The 13,088-nt window shown below is 29.6% G+C and overlaps 1 protein-coding gene across 6 annotated transcripts; it reads left to right on the top strand.

Moving 5' to 3' along the window:
* Positions 1–3,687: 3,687 nt before the first annotated feature.
* Positions 3,688–12,234, top strand: LOC149877658 (centrosomal protein of 63 kDa-like). 6 transcript variants are annotated; one of them, XM_090074336.1, is made up of 17 exons: positions 3,688–3,811; positions 4,409–4,448; positions 4,713–4,853; positions 5,042–5,137; positions 5,248–5,331; positions 5,830–5,889; positions 6,143–6,256; positions 6,402–6,503; positions 9,737–9,786; positions 10,153–10,243; positions 10,327–10,389; positions 10,527–10,588; positions 11,031–11,058; positions 11,181–11,252; positions 11,550–11,691; positions 11,900–11,934; positions 12,052–12,234. In XM_090074336.1, exons 1-17 carry the CDS (start codon positions 3,768–3,770, stop codon positions 12,175–12,177), a joined length of 1,350 nt encoding a protein of 449 aa, XP_089930462.1. In that variant the 5' UTR covers positions 3,688–3,767; the 3' UTR covers positions 12,178–12,234. The 6 variants fall into 6 exon arrangements, with proteins under 6 accessions (XP_089930462.1, XP_089930463.1, XP_089930466.1 ...); XM_090074337.1 differs by having other exon boundaries at positions 11,550–11,685; positions 12,052–12,213; XM_090074340.1 differs by having other exon boundaries at positions 3,750–3,811; positions 5,830–5,902; positions 12,052–12,214.
* The last annotated feature ends 854 nt before the right edge of the window (positions 12,235–13,088 follow it).

Genomic DNA, 13,088 nt, shown 5'->3' with positions numbered 1-13,088 from the left:
CAGAAAGTTAGACTCTTGTTGGGAAAGGGCGTCCACAGAACTGCACACAGTCACAGTTCAGAGAAAACATGATGCTTCTTGTTTCTCAAGATCCTCAACTCAATGAGCACATCTCATCATCTGTGATTGCCGGCAAAGATTCATCTCCCCTCGGAACTGTCCGAACCGCACTAGCCAAAGGTAGTAGCCAAGCTTCGAGAGGTCAGCAAACAGCTCTCGGAACACTTCACCCAGACAAAAATTAATATAACCAATAACAAAAGTGAATCAGAGCCACTCATTGTTTTGAACAACTAAAGCCTGACTGAACTCCAGAAAGAAATCCTTCTGAGAAGACATCTGTACTCAGAACACTTAAGTAATACTAGAATTTATGGAGGTGGTGGGTTTCTCGTAAGCCTGGGCATCTAGAATGTCAACACAGAACTCCTCTCATCAAACAAAAAAATTCTAACAACCCGGACTGCAAAGGACAGTGGTGTCAAGCGACTACAATTAGTTGCTGTTACTGAGAACCTCTCAGAGAGCTATAAAAATGTTAAGCAAGTTCTTTCCCCCATTTAACTGGACAAGCTTTACTTCATTACATCATGTGACTTGAAGTTGGCAAACATTCTAAGTGGTCTGTAGCCACACTCCAGCTATCAACCATGCACATAGTGCAATGTTGACTCTCTGAATCTTGCCAAAGCTGGAATCCTGCAGAGCTTGTGTTCCATCGGATACCTGTAAAGTTAGCTCAAGGCTTCTGGTGACAACATCAGGAAAGCCAAAGTCTTTAAAAATGTTGTTCATGAACCTTTGATTCTGGCACCTGACAACAAGCTCATCCTGGAATTAATTCCTCCAATGGAACTTCATTTCCTTTTTATGGTCGTCAACCATCTGTTCAAAACCTTGATGAAAGTGTGAGCAAAAGCCAAGAAAGCCCTTCACTATTAGATCCAGCCTTTTCAAGGAGGTCATTTTGCAGGATTCGACTGCCCCAAACGTCTGAAAAATATAGACCTTCAAAGGCTGGCTGAGTCAGATTGTGCATTTCCGGTTTTTGGTCTGATTGACATATTAAAAAAAATTGGTGGTGTGGTCGCCACCTGTTTTGGCATTACCTTAGTTGGTGTTTATGAGGAGAAAATTGCTCAGTTTTAGCGCTCCTACCTTTCCCTGAAAGGCATCACCATCAATTTGAAAGTTCATGAATTGTTTTTTCATGACAAAGGCTTTATTGCTATGAAAAAAATGTTGAATGAACAAGCTCTTGAATCCATGCTGGTACATGTATTCGAGAGCTCGTTCATTCATTAAAATGAATTGGTCAATATATAACGAGAGGTTGTTGATTGACCGCAGAGAAGTTGATGAAATTTCCGGATTTTAAATCGATATATCAGAATAAACTGTACGGTGACCATTGGATAATGTAGGTTTACATTTGGAGTTTGCAAAGGCTCACAGAAATTGGATGGTAGAATAGTTTTTTGAGGTAAAGAAGCTGAAAATGAAAAAGTCTCTGATTGCTTGTTCACAATTCTTACTATGTTTACAGCTGATAGCATCACCAATAAAATTTTCGGGTTATTTTGTTTTTATTAATTTTCATTGCTTTTTTATCGAATTGTAATTTTTGTGCAGATCAAGTTTAGTATTTTTTTCAAGAGTAATATTCTAGAGGGAAAAAATAATAAGAAACAATAAGAAATAATAAAAAATAATAAGAAATGATAATAAGAAATAGTAAGAAATAATTAGTAATATTCCACTGGATCAATGGATCGTCTTCCTCAAAAATTAGTATTATTTAAAACGTGAAAAGTTGTCATCAGAACTTAAAATTGATTTTGATTAAAATGCACGTGATTAAGAATTTTAGAAGGTTTCATGAACAGTAAAAAACGACTAAATGGATTTTTTTGAAAAAGTATTCTTAAGTTACCGTGTAAATTTTCCAGATTTTTTAAAACTTTCCAAAAATAGCATTAGATATCATACTCGCGAATATAAACTTTTTTGGTCATTTTTTTGAAAATAATATTTTTACTGGCTTTTCATATCATAACGAACAAATTTATATCAGTTTACTAACTTTTAAAAAATCTCAGTTTCTTGGAGTTTCGGTACATTTTTTGTGCATTCTGACGACGCTGTGAGTCGCTGACTGTGCGAAGGTCAAAAGATAACTAAGATTATAAAGAAAGTTATTTATGAATTGAAAATTAAAAACAATGACAAAAGCTTTCTGGATCATTAACGTTGTACAACCTATTCTCCTTTATATATTTCAGTTTTTATTGTTTGGTGTTCAAAAAAAATTGTTTAAATAATCGATTTTCTATTTAAAGTTACATATTTACAAATTTAACAATATAAAAAAACATTTAGTGGTCACAATAATTCTCCTGAAAAAAAGCTAAAAAAAAGTTCCCCCCAGCCTCTGATTCTTCTAGGCCGAACTACGAAAAATGAAAGTTCATTAGGTAGAGAGTAAGGTTTTTAGACTCAACAACTCATTAAAAAAATTTACAAATTGTTTTTTTCTGTAAAATTTAACCTGCCTCCTACTTTTAAACGCTTATGTTCACCTGAAATGTCCATCATTTTAGAATACTAAGAAAATCAGTTATAAAATATTTTCGTGAGTTTTTGCAAGAAGAAATAGCAACACCAATTATAATAAAAAAGCGCCCAATTCCTACGCAAATAGAATTTTACTTTCAAAAAGTACACTTGATGTCACCTAAATTTATGATATCCAAAGCCAGTTACTTAAATCAAGTTTTTGAGACAAATTCCAAAAAGTTGTAGGGAGTTGTTTACAAATTGCATAACTGTGTTCATTTAATTTTGACTAAAAGATCACACACTAAAACAACACCTCTATAAACTATAAATTTCTTCTAATAAAAATATTCACTTGATGACTGATTAGAAAAGAATTATAAATTAAATTTTTTTCAAAGTTTAACACTACGAATTCTTGTGAAACAATCAAACAAATTAAGAAAAATAAAAAAGAAATTTTTACAAAGCGATCAATAACTTAATTCTATTAGATTCTTCTTGATAAAAATTTTGCTTAGTTTTAAGTGACACACTCTAAGATATTTTAACTGTATCAAAAAAAGATCACGAAGTTGGAGTGCAAAATAGATAGAGTATAAATAGTGTATAAATATTGAATATGTATAATTTAGGGTAAGAAGCTTTTTTTTAGTTTTGAAAAATTAACTGTAACGTTTGTAATATAAAAACACAACACTATTGTTTATAACAATTTATCAAAAATGGCAATGGCTAATAATTACTTATTTTCACTTTTACTATGCAAATAAACACAAAAATCTCAGATACATTTTTTAGCTATAAGCATTTTTGTTAGGAGCAATAATTTTAAATTCTATTAAAAATTGAAAAGCATTACTTTATAATTTATCTCTACTATCTGCACCCTTAATAAACTAAACTTTGAATTTTTTGATCTTTTAGTTTCTTAAATATTTGAAATATTAATTAGTGAATAATTAATTAATTAGTTAATTAATTAATTAAATAATTAGTTAATTAATTATTAATATGAATAGTTTGCTAGTTTCCTGTTAGCATTCATTTTTGAATTCTATTTCCGCAGTAATATGTTATTGTAGTATAAATCTTCTGTTATAATGTTATAAGTGGAATTTGTAAGAGTGATAGTTTCAAAGTTTATAATCAAAGATTTAATCAATCTTTGTTTTCTATTTTGAAAAAATTTGAAGCTTAGAATAAAAGAAATGGAGAAGTTTACTGATATTCTTGGTGCTGTTCGTAAAAATAGGTAAAATATGTAATGCCAAAATATATTTAAAATTTTTTGTCTTGATTTTATGTTGTCAAAATACAGTTCCTATTTCTTTGATTTTTTAAAATTATTGAATAATACTTATCATTTTATCAAATTATTACATTGTTGTTAAGCATCAGTGTTTAGTTTTTAATTTTTAATGATTATTTTAAATAATCAATTTTAAAAGGTTTACATATTTAAACATAAAAAGCTATAAATTTTTAGAAAAAAAATTTAATGGATTTAAGATAATATTCATTTAAAATAACATACCCAATGTTTTTTTATTTTAAACTTTTAAAGCATCGCACATTGTTATTTAATTAAATTTGTTATACTTAGTTTTATAACAGATTTTAAATAACAATCATACAAGACTGATATAGAAGTTAGTTACTATTCATTGTAGTTCATTGAAAACAGAAAAACCAACTGCTGATGCACATGTAATATATTGTAATATTTCATACTGCAATAAACACAATCCATTAAAAAGTAATTGTTTGTTTTACATCCTGTTATATTTTTCCTTTGTACAAAAGTTGTCCATTAAAATTTGATAATTCAGAGTATTTTATGTTATTTTAGTGGTTCTACATTTCGTTCTTGTGAACCTGAATTAATCGAGGTAAAACTTTGTATCTGAATATTAGTTGTGTTTCTTTCCTTAATTTTTGCCATTTTTATTTTATTTTTGAAAAGCCACAATGAAATAAGTATATAATGTAAAATAATAATATAAAAGGTAATAAACAATCTAAAATGTGATTGGACAGTGTTGAAAAAATTTATTACAAAACTGAAAGGTTGACAAGAAAACTTATTTAAAAGTTTTTTCTTTATACTTTAATTACAGTTTTATGTTCAGTGTTGATAAAGTTATATTTATTAGCTTATGAGACAAATTGACAATATGGTTGAAGAAAAAAAGAAAGAATGGTCTGAACAAATATCTGCTTTGCAACTACAACTGCAGCAAAAGATAGATGAGAATTTGAGATTATACCAAGATTTGGAGGCTGCAAATTATGAGGTAAAGTACAGATTTCTCTCTACAGATTTCTTCAAGTTTTTCTCTTTTAAATTTCTTAAGTTTACTTATTAGAAGTACAATAAGTAATTTAATTATCTTAATTTATGCAATCAAAAAATTATCTTCATTCATCCTTTTCCTTTTCAACTATCTATATCTGCTGCATAGCTATATATCTTTGCAAATAGGTTGGTGCACTGCGTCAAGAAGTTGCTGGGTTGAAAAATCTTAAGAAATCTTTGGTGACAAAATATGAAAGTACTGTTAAAAAATTTAAAGAAGAGGTAGGTTTTTTATGATGCTGTTTTATTAAAGCATATTAAGTTTTTAGTTGTAAATTTTTACAAATATATTGGTGTGTTTAAAATATTTATACAAAATAACGACGTTGCAGGTTGATTTGCTTAAAAAGAAGTATGACAGGCTTCAAAAGAAAACCAACAGATTTCAGACACAAAAGACTATTGAGTTTCAAAATGTAAATATTTTTTTGTTAAGTTCTAAATATTCTCTTTAAAAAAGTAGTAAACTTATATAGCAAGTTATTTCATTTCATGGTTTTTTAACGCATTACCTTAATTTTAAAGTTAGTTTAAAATTAGAATATACATAGTATAAATATTTGTATAAATAACAAATATAGATAGATATTAATATATTTGAAAAATTTACAAAAGCAAGTTTGTGAAGAACAAAAAATCCAAAAATGAAAAGTAAATCCTCATTTGAATAGAGAACCTTGATGAAATCGGAGCTTAAGATTTTTAAAGAAGTATTTTTCTGCTATAAAAAGTCTTTTGGTGAAGTTCATTAAATATAATTTTAGTGGCGCTTTGACCATAAAGTACAAATAAATGTTAACAATGCTTGGATTGACTCATGTTGTTGCTACCATTTCTTGATTGTGTTTCTCTAACTAGAACTTTGAATATTAGTAAATGTCCATTATTGGTAAATTATTATTTTTTGTTTGTAGATTCAAAATGAATGTCACATTAAAACAACAGAAATTATTAACTTACAGACAGCAGTTCGAGTGAGTATTTATGGTAGGTTGTTGCAGTTCTTCTTGGAAATCAAAAAATTCAGCATATCTTTATTTTTACATTGTTTTCCTTAAGAAAATGGAATTGACAATTTTTAAAATTTAATTTATGACTATTTTAACAAATAAAAGTTAATAATTCTTTAATTCAAAAATAAAAAGTAGTTTAAATTCAAGTTCTGAAAGTTTGGGTTTTTTTTACTTTTTTTTTTTCTATTCATTTTTTTTTTCATGATTTTCGTAGAACTTTGAAGAACAAGAAAAGAAATATCGAATGGAATTGGAAAACTGTAAAAGTTACGCTGCAAGCATTGAAGCACAAAAAGAAATTTTGTCTGAAAAATGCGAAACAATGCAGGTATTATGCAGGTATTATGTTTTGCTGGTACTATGCAAGTATTAAATGATCTATTTAAAGACAACTTTGAACTTTTTTAACAATATATTTGTAAAGTTGCTAAAATCAGTTTCTGATTTAATTTAAATATTAAAAATATTTTTAGGGGAGTTTGTTAAACTACCAGACTCATTTAAATCGAAAACAAGAAACTTTACAAAGTTTGGAGCAAGGCACTGCTTTTCGTATAGCTGATTTAGAAACAAAGGTTGGTTTATTCTCACTAATATATCCACTGATTTACACCAAATAAACCAACTTTCTAATAAATAAGTAAGTTTTTTAAAGACATATTTAACTAATAAATTTTCATAATATCAATAAAATGGTTTATGTACAAACTTTGTGGGAAAAAGCTCTCACAGCCTTATGGCACATTTTAAATTATTTACATTGATTGAGGTAATTAGTGATGTCAAATTGTAAATGAAAATTCACAAATGATGTAAAAACATATTTGATACCATTAAATAAGCTAATCTTAAAAACCTTAAAATTAAAAACTAATCTTAAAAACCTTAAAAATTAAAAACTAATCTTAAAAACCTTAAAAATTAAAAACTAATCTTAAAAACCTTAAAAATTAAAAACTAATCTTAAAAATCTTAAAAATAAAAACTAATCTTAAAAACCTTAAAAATTAAAAACTAATCTTAAAAACCTTAAAAATTAAAAACTAACACAGGTCAACAGCATTTTTGGGGCCAAAGATATTTCAATGAATTTAGGGTAACTTTGGGGTGCTGATTCTGAATATGTCATCATTTTTGCCAGACTGGCTCAAGTTTTTGAGATTTTTTGTGAAATGTGTAAAAAAAAAGACGTAATTTGCTACACGCGCATTAACTTTATTGATATTGTCATGAATACAATAAATTTAACAAAGTAAATGTTGATTTTAGTTTATTTTAACTAGTTTTAGAAAGTAATCTTCAAAAATGAACAAGACATGAAAAATAGGAGACATTTAATTGCTGGAAAAGCGCTTTTTATATGATTTTCTTCTATGTGAGCTATTCGAGCAGTCACGCTGTAGATTCCAGCAGTAATCAGCCATCATATTTCTGTCCCATCTGCCTTGGTACCTTTCCTCCATCACCATAATATCCTGATGAAATCTCTCCCTTTGTTCTTCGCTAAAATCTCCAAGGTTTTCTGGAAATCTGTCCAAGTGACTGTGAAGATAATGCAATTTAATGCTCATGTGTACACCCAGATTTCTAAATCTCAATAGCATGTTTTGTACCAGTTCTTCATAATTGTCTGCCTTTTTATTTCCCAAGAAGTTCTTCACTACCAACACAAAACTATGCCATGCAGCAGCTTCAATGTCATTCATTTCCTTAGGAAAATTTGAATCTTTAATGAGTTTCCGAATTTGAGGACCATCAAAGATTTCTGCCTTCAATTTTTTGCTACTAAGACCAGGGAAAGATCTGCAGATGTACATGAAGCAATTACCATCTTTGTCTAATGCCTTTACGAACTGCTTCATTAATCCTAACTTTATGTGAAGTGGTGGTAGAATGATTTTTTCCCTGTCCACCAAAGGTTCGTTCACTATGTTTGATGCTCCCACTGTCAAGGTGTCCCTTGGAGGCCAATTCAGTTTCTCCCAGTGCTGATGTTTTGCTCTACTTTCCCACATGCAGATGAAGCAAGGATACTTTGTGTATCCACTTTGCTGTCCAAGTAAAAAGTTGACCATTTTTAAATCAACACATATCAGCCACAAATGTTCATGGTAACACAGTTTCTCCAAGACCATTTTGACATTCTTGTATTGTTCTGCAAGTTTAGTTGAGTGAGCTACTGGAAGAGATGCACACTGATTGCCATTGTTCAACAAAACACATTTCAAACTCCTTTTAGAACTATTTATGAAAAGCCTCCAGTCTTCAGGATGATATACTTGTAAACCCATTTGCAGCATCAGGCCAGGAATATCCTTACAATATACAAGTAGGTCATCTTCACAGAAAAATTGAAGAAGTGCTTCTTCTCTGGTCCTGTAAGATGTAATTTTAGTTCCAGGCGTCAGACAATTTTTTTCACTTAGCCTTGAAGCTAAAAGTTCAGATGCACTTTTTGAGAGGTTGAGGTCTCTTATTAGATCGTTGAGCTCTCTTTGGGTAAATTGCGTAGGTGTTCTGAAACTTCCTTCATATTCTGGTTCACTTCCAGAACTAATGCTTAGCTCCATACCCTGCATTTCATCATCATCAGGTGGGGGAAGGTCAGGTAACATGGTAAACACAGGTACAGGCACATCTTCACAATGAGGGACAGGCCTTCTTGCAGATTCCATATTAGGATACTCCCATTTTTGTTTCTTATGCTTATTGAATCCTTGCACTTGCACTGCACAGAAATAACAGTCATCATGATGATTTTTTTGCTCTCTCCACACCATTGGAACACCAAATTTGAAGCTTTTTCTTTGTCCTTTGCTCCATTTTCGTAATAATTCGATACATGCTTTGCACACTATGTGTGGTGCCCAAGACTTGTTTTGGTCCCCAAGCATAACCCCAAAATAGGCCAAATACACTTTTTTTATGAAGTCTGTTATGTTTCTTCTATGTTTTTGCAGTGTATATTCACCACAAATGTAACAGAATGAGTCTGGATCGTTAAGACAACTTCTTCTTGATGAGTTCATGCTTTTCACTGGAAAACAGACAACAACATAAAGTTAGTGCAAAAATCAATCTATGAACAAACTTTTAGAACACTAATTAACAAAAAACTATATTGAGAACTGCTCAGTTCAAGTACTAATCCCAAGAAATTAATGAGATGATGTGTCGCATTTACCAACAAGTGCTATAAATAAGATACCAAAAATATCAAAAACTTGAGCCAATCTGGCAAAACTGATAGCATATTCAGAATCAGCACCCCAAAAATACCCCAAATTCATTAAAATATTTTGGACACCAGTAAATTTTTTTTTTGTTGTTGACCTGTGTAATCTTAAAAATCTTAAAAATTAAAAACTAATCTTAAAAATCTTAAAAATTAAAAATAATCTTAAAAATCTTAAAAATTTTTTTGATTGGATGATTATTTCTTATATTGTTAACAAGAACTAAGGTTTTTGAAAAATAGGTGTTTTCATAAACAGCTGTTTTCCATTTTTATTTTCATAAAAACAATTATTAATGGCTATTTACCATTTTTTAATGTATTTTTAATTTTACTACTTTTTGCTTGTTCTTTCCTCTTTTATGATTAAGGTGTCTTCAATTAAGTCTTATGGTGGTAAAAAAATTTCACTTTAAACTTAAAGTTTAGTTAACATATTTTTAAAAAAAGGTGTTTATAAAAAAGTCATCAGCTGATGCAAAAAAAAATGTTCCCAGTTATTGACAAGAAAAACCAGTTTAAATGAAGAAAGTTTTTAGGCGTGTTTTTTTAATTCTGTGAACTTTTTGGTAGGTTTGTTCTCAACAAAAAACTTGCGAACAACAAGAGGTAGAAATTAAAAGGTAATATTTGTATGTCTCGATTATACTCTATCAGTTTGATTTTAATCAACTCAAAAAAAATTGTTGTAAAAAAAGTTTAATGAATAATAAATTTATTAAACTAGTAATTTTTTAAAATGAAGATGCATCAAGCTTCACTTTCTCTTGTCTTCTTTCAAGTTTATTTCTAACATCAGTTTTAGTTTTTACTATACCTCCTTGTCAAGTAAAGAAAATTGCTTTAAGTTCCCTTAAGTTTCCATAGATGTTATAAAGCTTTATTTAAATTTGCATCATTATTGAATCTTGTTTCTATTTGGTCATAGCAAAACCTTTGCAGATATCATGTATGAATCTCTGCACCTACCATTGTTATTTCTTTTATAGCCTAAAACTTAAACTTAATGATTTAAACAAAGTTTCCAATGAGTGGTCTAATGATGTTGGGAAAAACCAGACCAGAAATGAAACCTTAGAGGTAGAAAAGAATTTTTATTTTCTGGCCTTAGGAATTTTTATTTTCTGGCCTTTGTTATTTTATGAAACGTTTTGATACTTTAGAAAATTCATAGAGAAAATGAACAATTAAAAAATTCAATTAAAGCAAAAGAAAAAGTCATTCAGGTATTTTCAGGTTTTTCACCCACTTAAAACTCAATCCACTCACCCGCTTGCAACTCAACCCTCTCCCCCCTTTGTAGTTCAAACTATTCACCCTCTTATAACTTGACCTACCCACTAAATCAACTTACTTTTTTTAGAGATATGAACAAGAGATGATAAAACTATCCAAACGATCAAAGAATCCAAATTCTCCTCGCAGGTTTGATTACTTCTAACTTTTAAGATGTAAATTTGAGAATCAGGAAAGAAAATGGTTTGTTCGTAGATTAATCAATTAGTTAAATGGGATTTAAGGATTGGTCAGTTTTAGAGTTTGATTTGTGTTTACTTTGATTGTTAGTTTTTAAATACTGAGTATTATGACCATACTATGCTATAGCTCCTCATCTAGCATGTCCCTGATTGTAACTTCAGTAGAATCAAGAAGAAAGACTGTTTTTTACTGTACAATCTTTTGCAATAACTAATCTTTTTTATCTTAAGACAATCATTGTAATGACATGTAACTTACATTTCCAAGCATTATCACCTATTAGCCTATTACCAAATGTATTAATCATAATGCATTCAAATGATGTTGATCAAGTTAGTGATATCTTGTCGATTGTATTTAGTAAACTTTATTTTTCACCAAATTTTAGCTTTGAAGATTATGATCCTAGTGCACAGGTAAAACTATTTTTCTCGTTTTTTTGTTTCGTTCTCTCCTAAAAAAAAAAAGTCATAACTCGCTGCTGCTTCATGACACCAATACCACGTGATAATTTTAAAATGCAAATATTGTGTTACAGGGCCATAGATCACCTCTTCTTTATGATTCCGTTCCGCATATAAAGCACGAAGAAAAAATACGTCAACTAGAGGTTTGTTAGAAAATAAATGTTTAAGTTAAAAAAATGCTGGTTAAATAAATGTATAAGTTAAAAAAATCTCTGGTTGAGTTAAAATTCAGTCATGGTGCGACTTAATCGCAGGTGTATTTTTTAATCCTCTTTGATTGTAATAAAAAAAATAAAATCAATCGAATAATTTGTTTAGCACAAACACATCTCTCATTAGTTTTAAGTTGCACTCTACATTGCAAAGACCGTTAATGTATCCACGTTATTGTGTGAAAGAGTTATATAGTGGCTGTTCTAAGTAATTTTTCGTATAAATAGATGGAGAATTCGGAGTTACATAAAAGATTAATGGAGCTAAAAGACGAACTAGCGTCTACGTATAATAAATCCCTGATTCAGCAACAAGATTCTCTTTTAAATGGTAGGAGGGCAGTTGAAAGAAAAACAGTCAAAGGTGAAGGTACTACAAAACCCATAGAAAAAAAAAACATTTTATATTTTATTTAATAGTATTCTGAATTTTATTTAACAGTATTCTGTATTTTATTTAACAGTATTCTGTATTTTGTTTATTGGCATTCTGTATTTTACTTTATTAACTTTTGACGTGGAAAGTATCCTCTACCGCATTAGTGTAAAAATACTTCAACATTTTTTCTTCTTTTCAGATTACAAAGATTCTGAAGACTCTTCAATAGAAGCGGTATTTTTAATAATTGCATTTAGACTAATATAATAAAAAACTTAACTTTAAGAATCGAGTTTCATAAAATGTTAGTATAAACATTCAAACCATGTATTCTTTTGTGTTGCGTTTCAGCGCGATACAAAAATACCGCTTTCGCCTGCAAGTGAATTCATTCAAAGAGAACTGCAACGCGAAGAAAACCTCGATAAAAAGATCAAATCAAGAATTCACGATCTTGAAAAATTATTTCAACTCTGATATTTATATTTTTCCCCGCTAATTTTAAATATTTAAATAAAGTATTATTTAAAAAAAGGATTGTGTTTATAAAACTTCTCCCTCTTTTTATCTCTTATATGATTTATGTCGGTAATGCAATGCCCATAAAAAAATACTCTGTAATTTACTTAATAGTATTCTGTATTTTATTCGATGTCTGTAATAGTGCTTTAGATGTTAAGACACTTTATCTAAAGATGCTAAATCTAACCGGGAACTTCTGCCTACGCAAAATAGGCTTCCCGAATATTTTATATGCAACTTTCTAGCATTTAAAATATTCAATTATATTGCGTTTGCTCCATGCATAGGTTATCAATCCATATCTATACCTCTATAATGGGCAGTATTATAGTATCTCAGGTTCGTACTCGCAAATTTGGTATGTGAACGTTTTTTGCCACTAATCTTTTTTTCTTCAAAATTTATGGGAAGTTTCTTTCTCAAAATGACGTAGTCTAATTTTACCATAGTTGGCGAAATCGTGCTAATGAGCTAACACATGGTTACTATTGATGAATCAAGCCAACAACTATAGTATGGTTGTCCAACTCGTTAAACATTCTAAATATGATATCCTCTGACAAAACTGATACATTGCATCCAGCAGTACCTGCAAAGTATCCTGCAGCACAAGGAAGTATCACTTTTGCTGATGCCAATGACCCTTACAATGCCAGGATAAAAATTGTTGTTAAATTTACCTTAGGATCGGATTACACCCAAAACCAACTCAAGATGTTCTAGTTAAATTTATATCCTAGCATTGTGTTTTTTTTTTTTCAAAAATTAATAATTTCTTTTGAAGGCTTCAAACTGTTGTAAGGAATCGAATAAATAAAGATTTTTCTGTGATGTTTTGTCCCTGAAATATAATTTAATAAACCCCT

This window comes from Hydra viridissima, unplaced genomic scaffold (assembly GCF_058129835.1).
Source record: "Hydra viridissima isolate aposymbiotic clone 2 unplaced genomic scaffold, HvirCarnegie_v1 scaffold_16, whole genome shotgun sequence".
NCBI lineage: Eukaryota > Metazoa > Cnidaria > Hydrozoa > Anthoathecata > Hydridae > Hydra > Hydra viridissima.
Note: the sequence above shows the minus strand (reverse complement) of the source record. Positions and strands in the feature narration are given on the sequence as shown.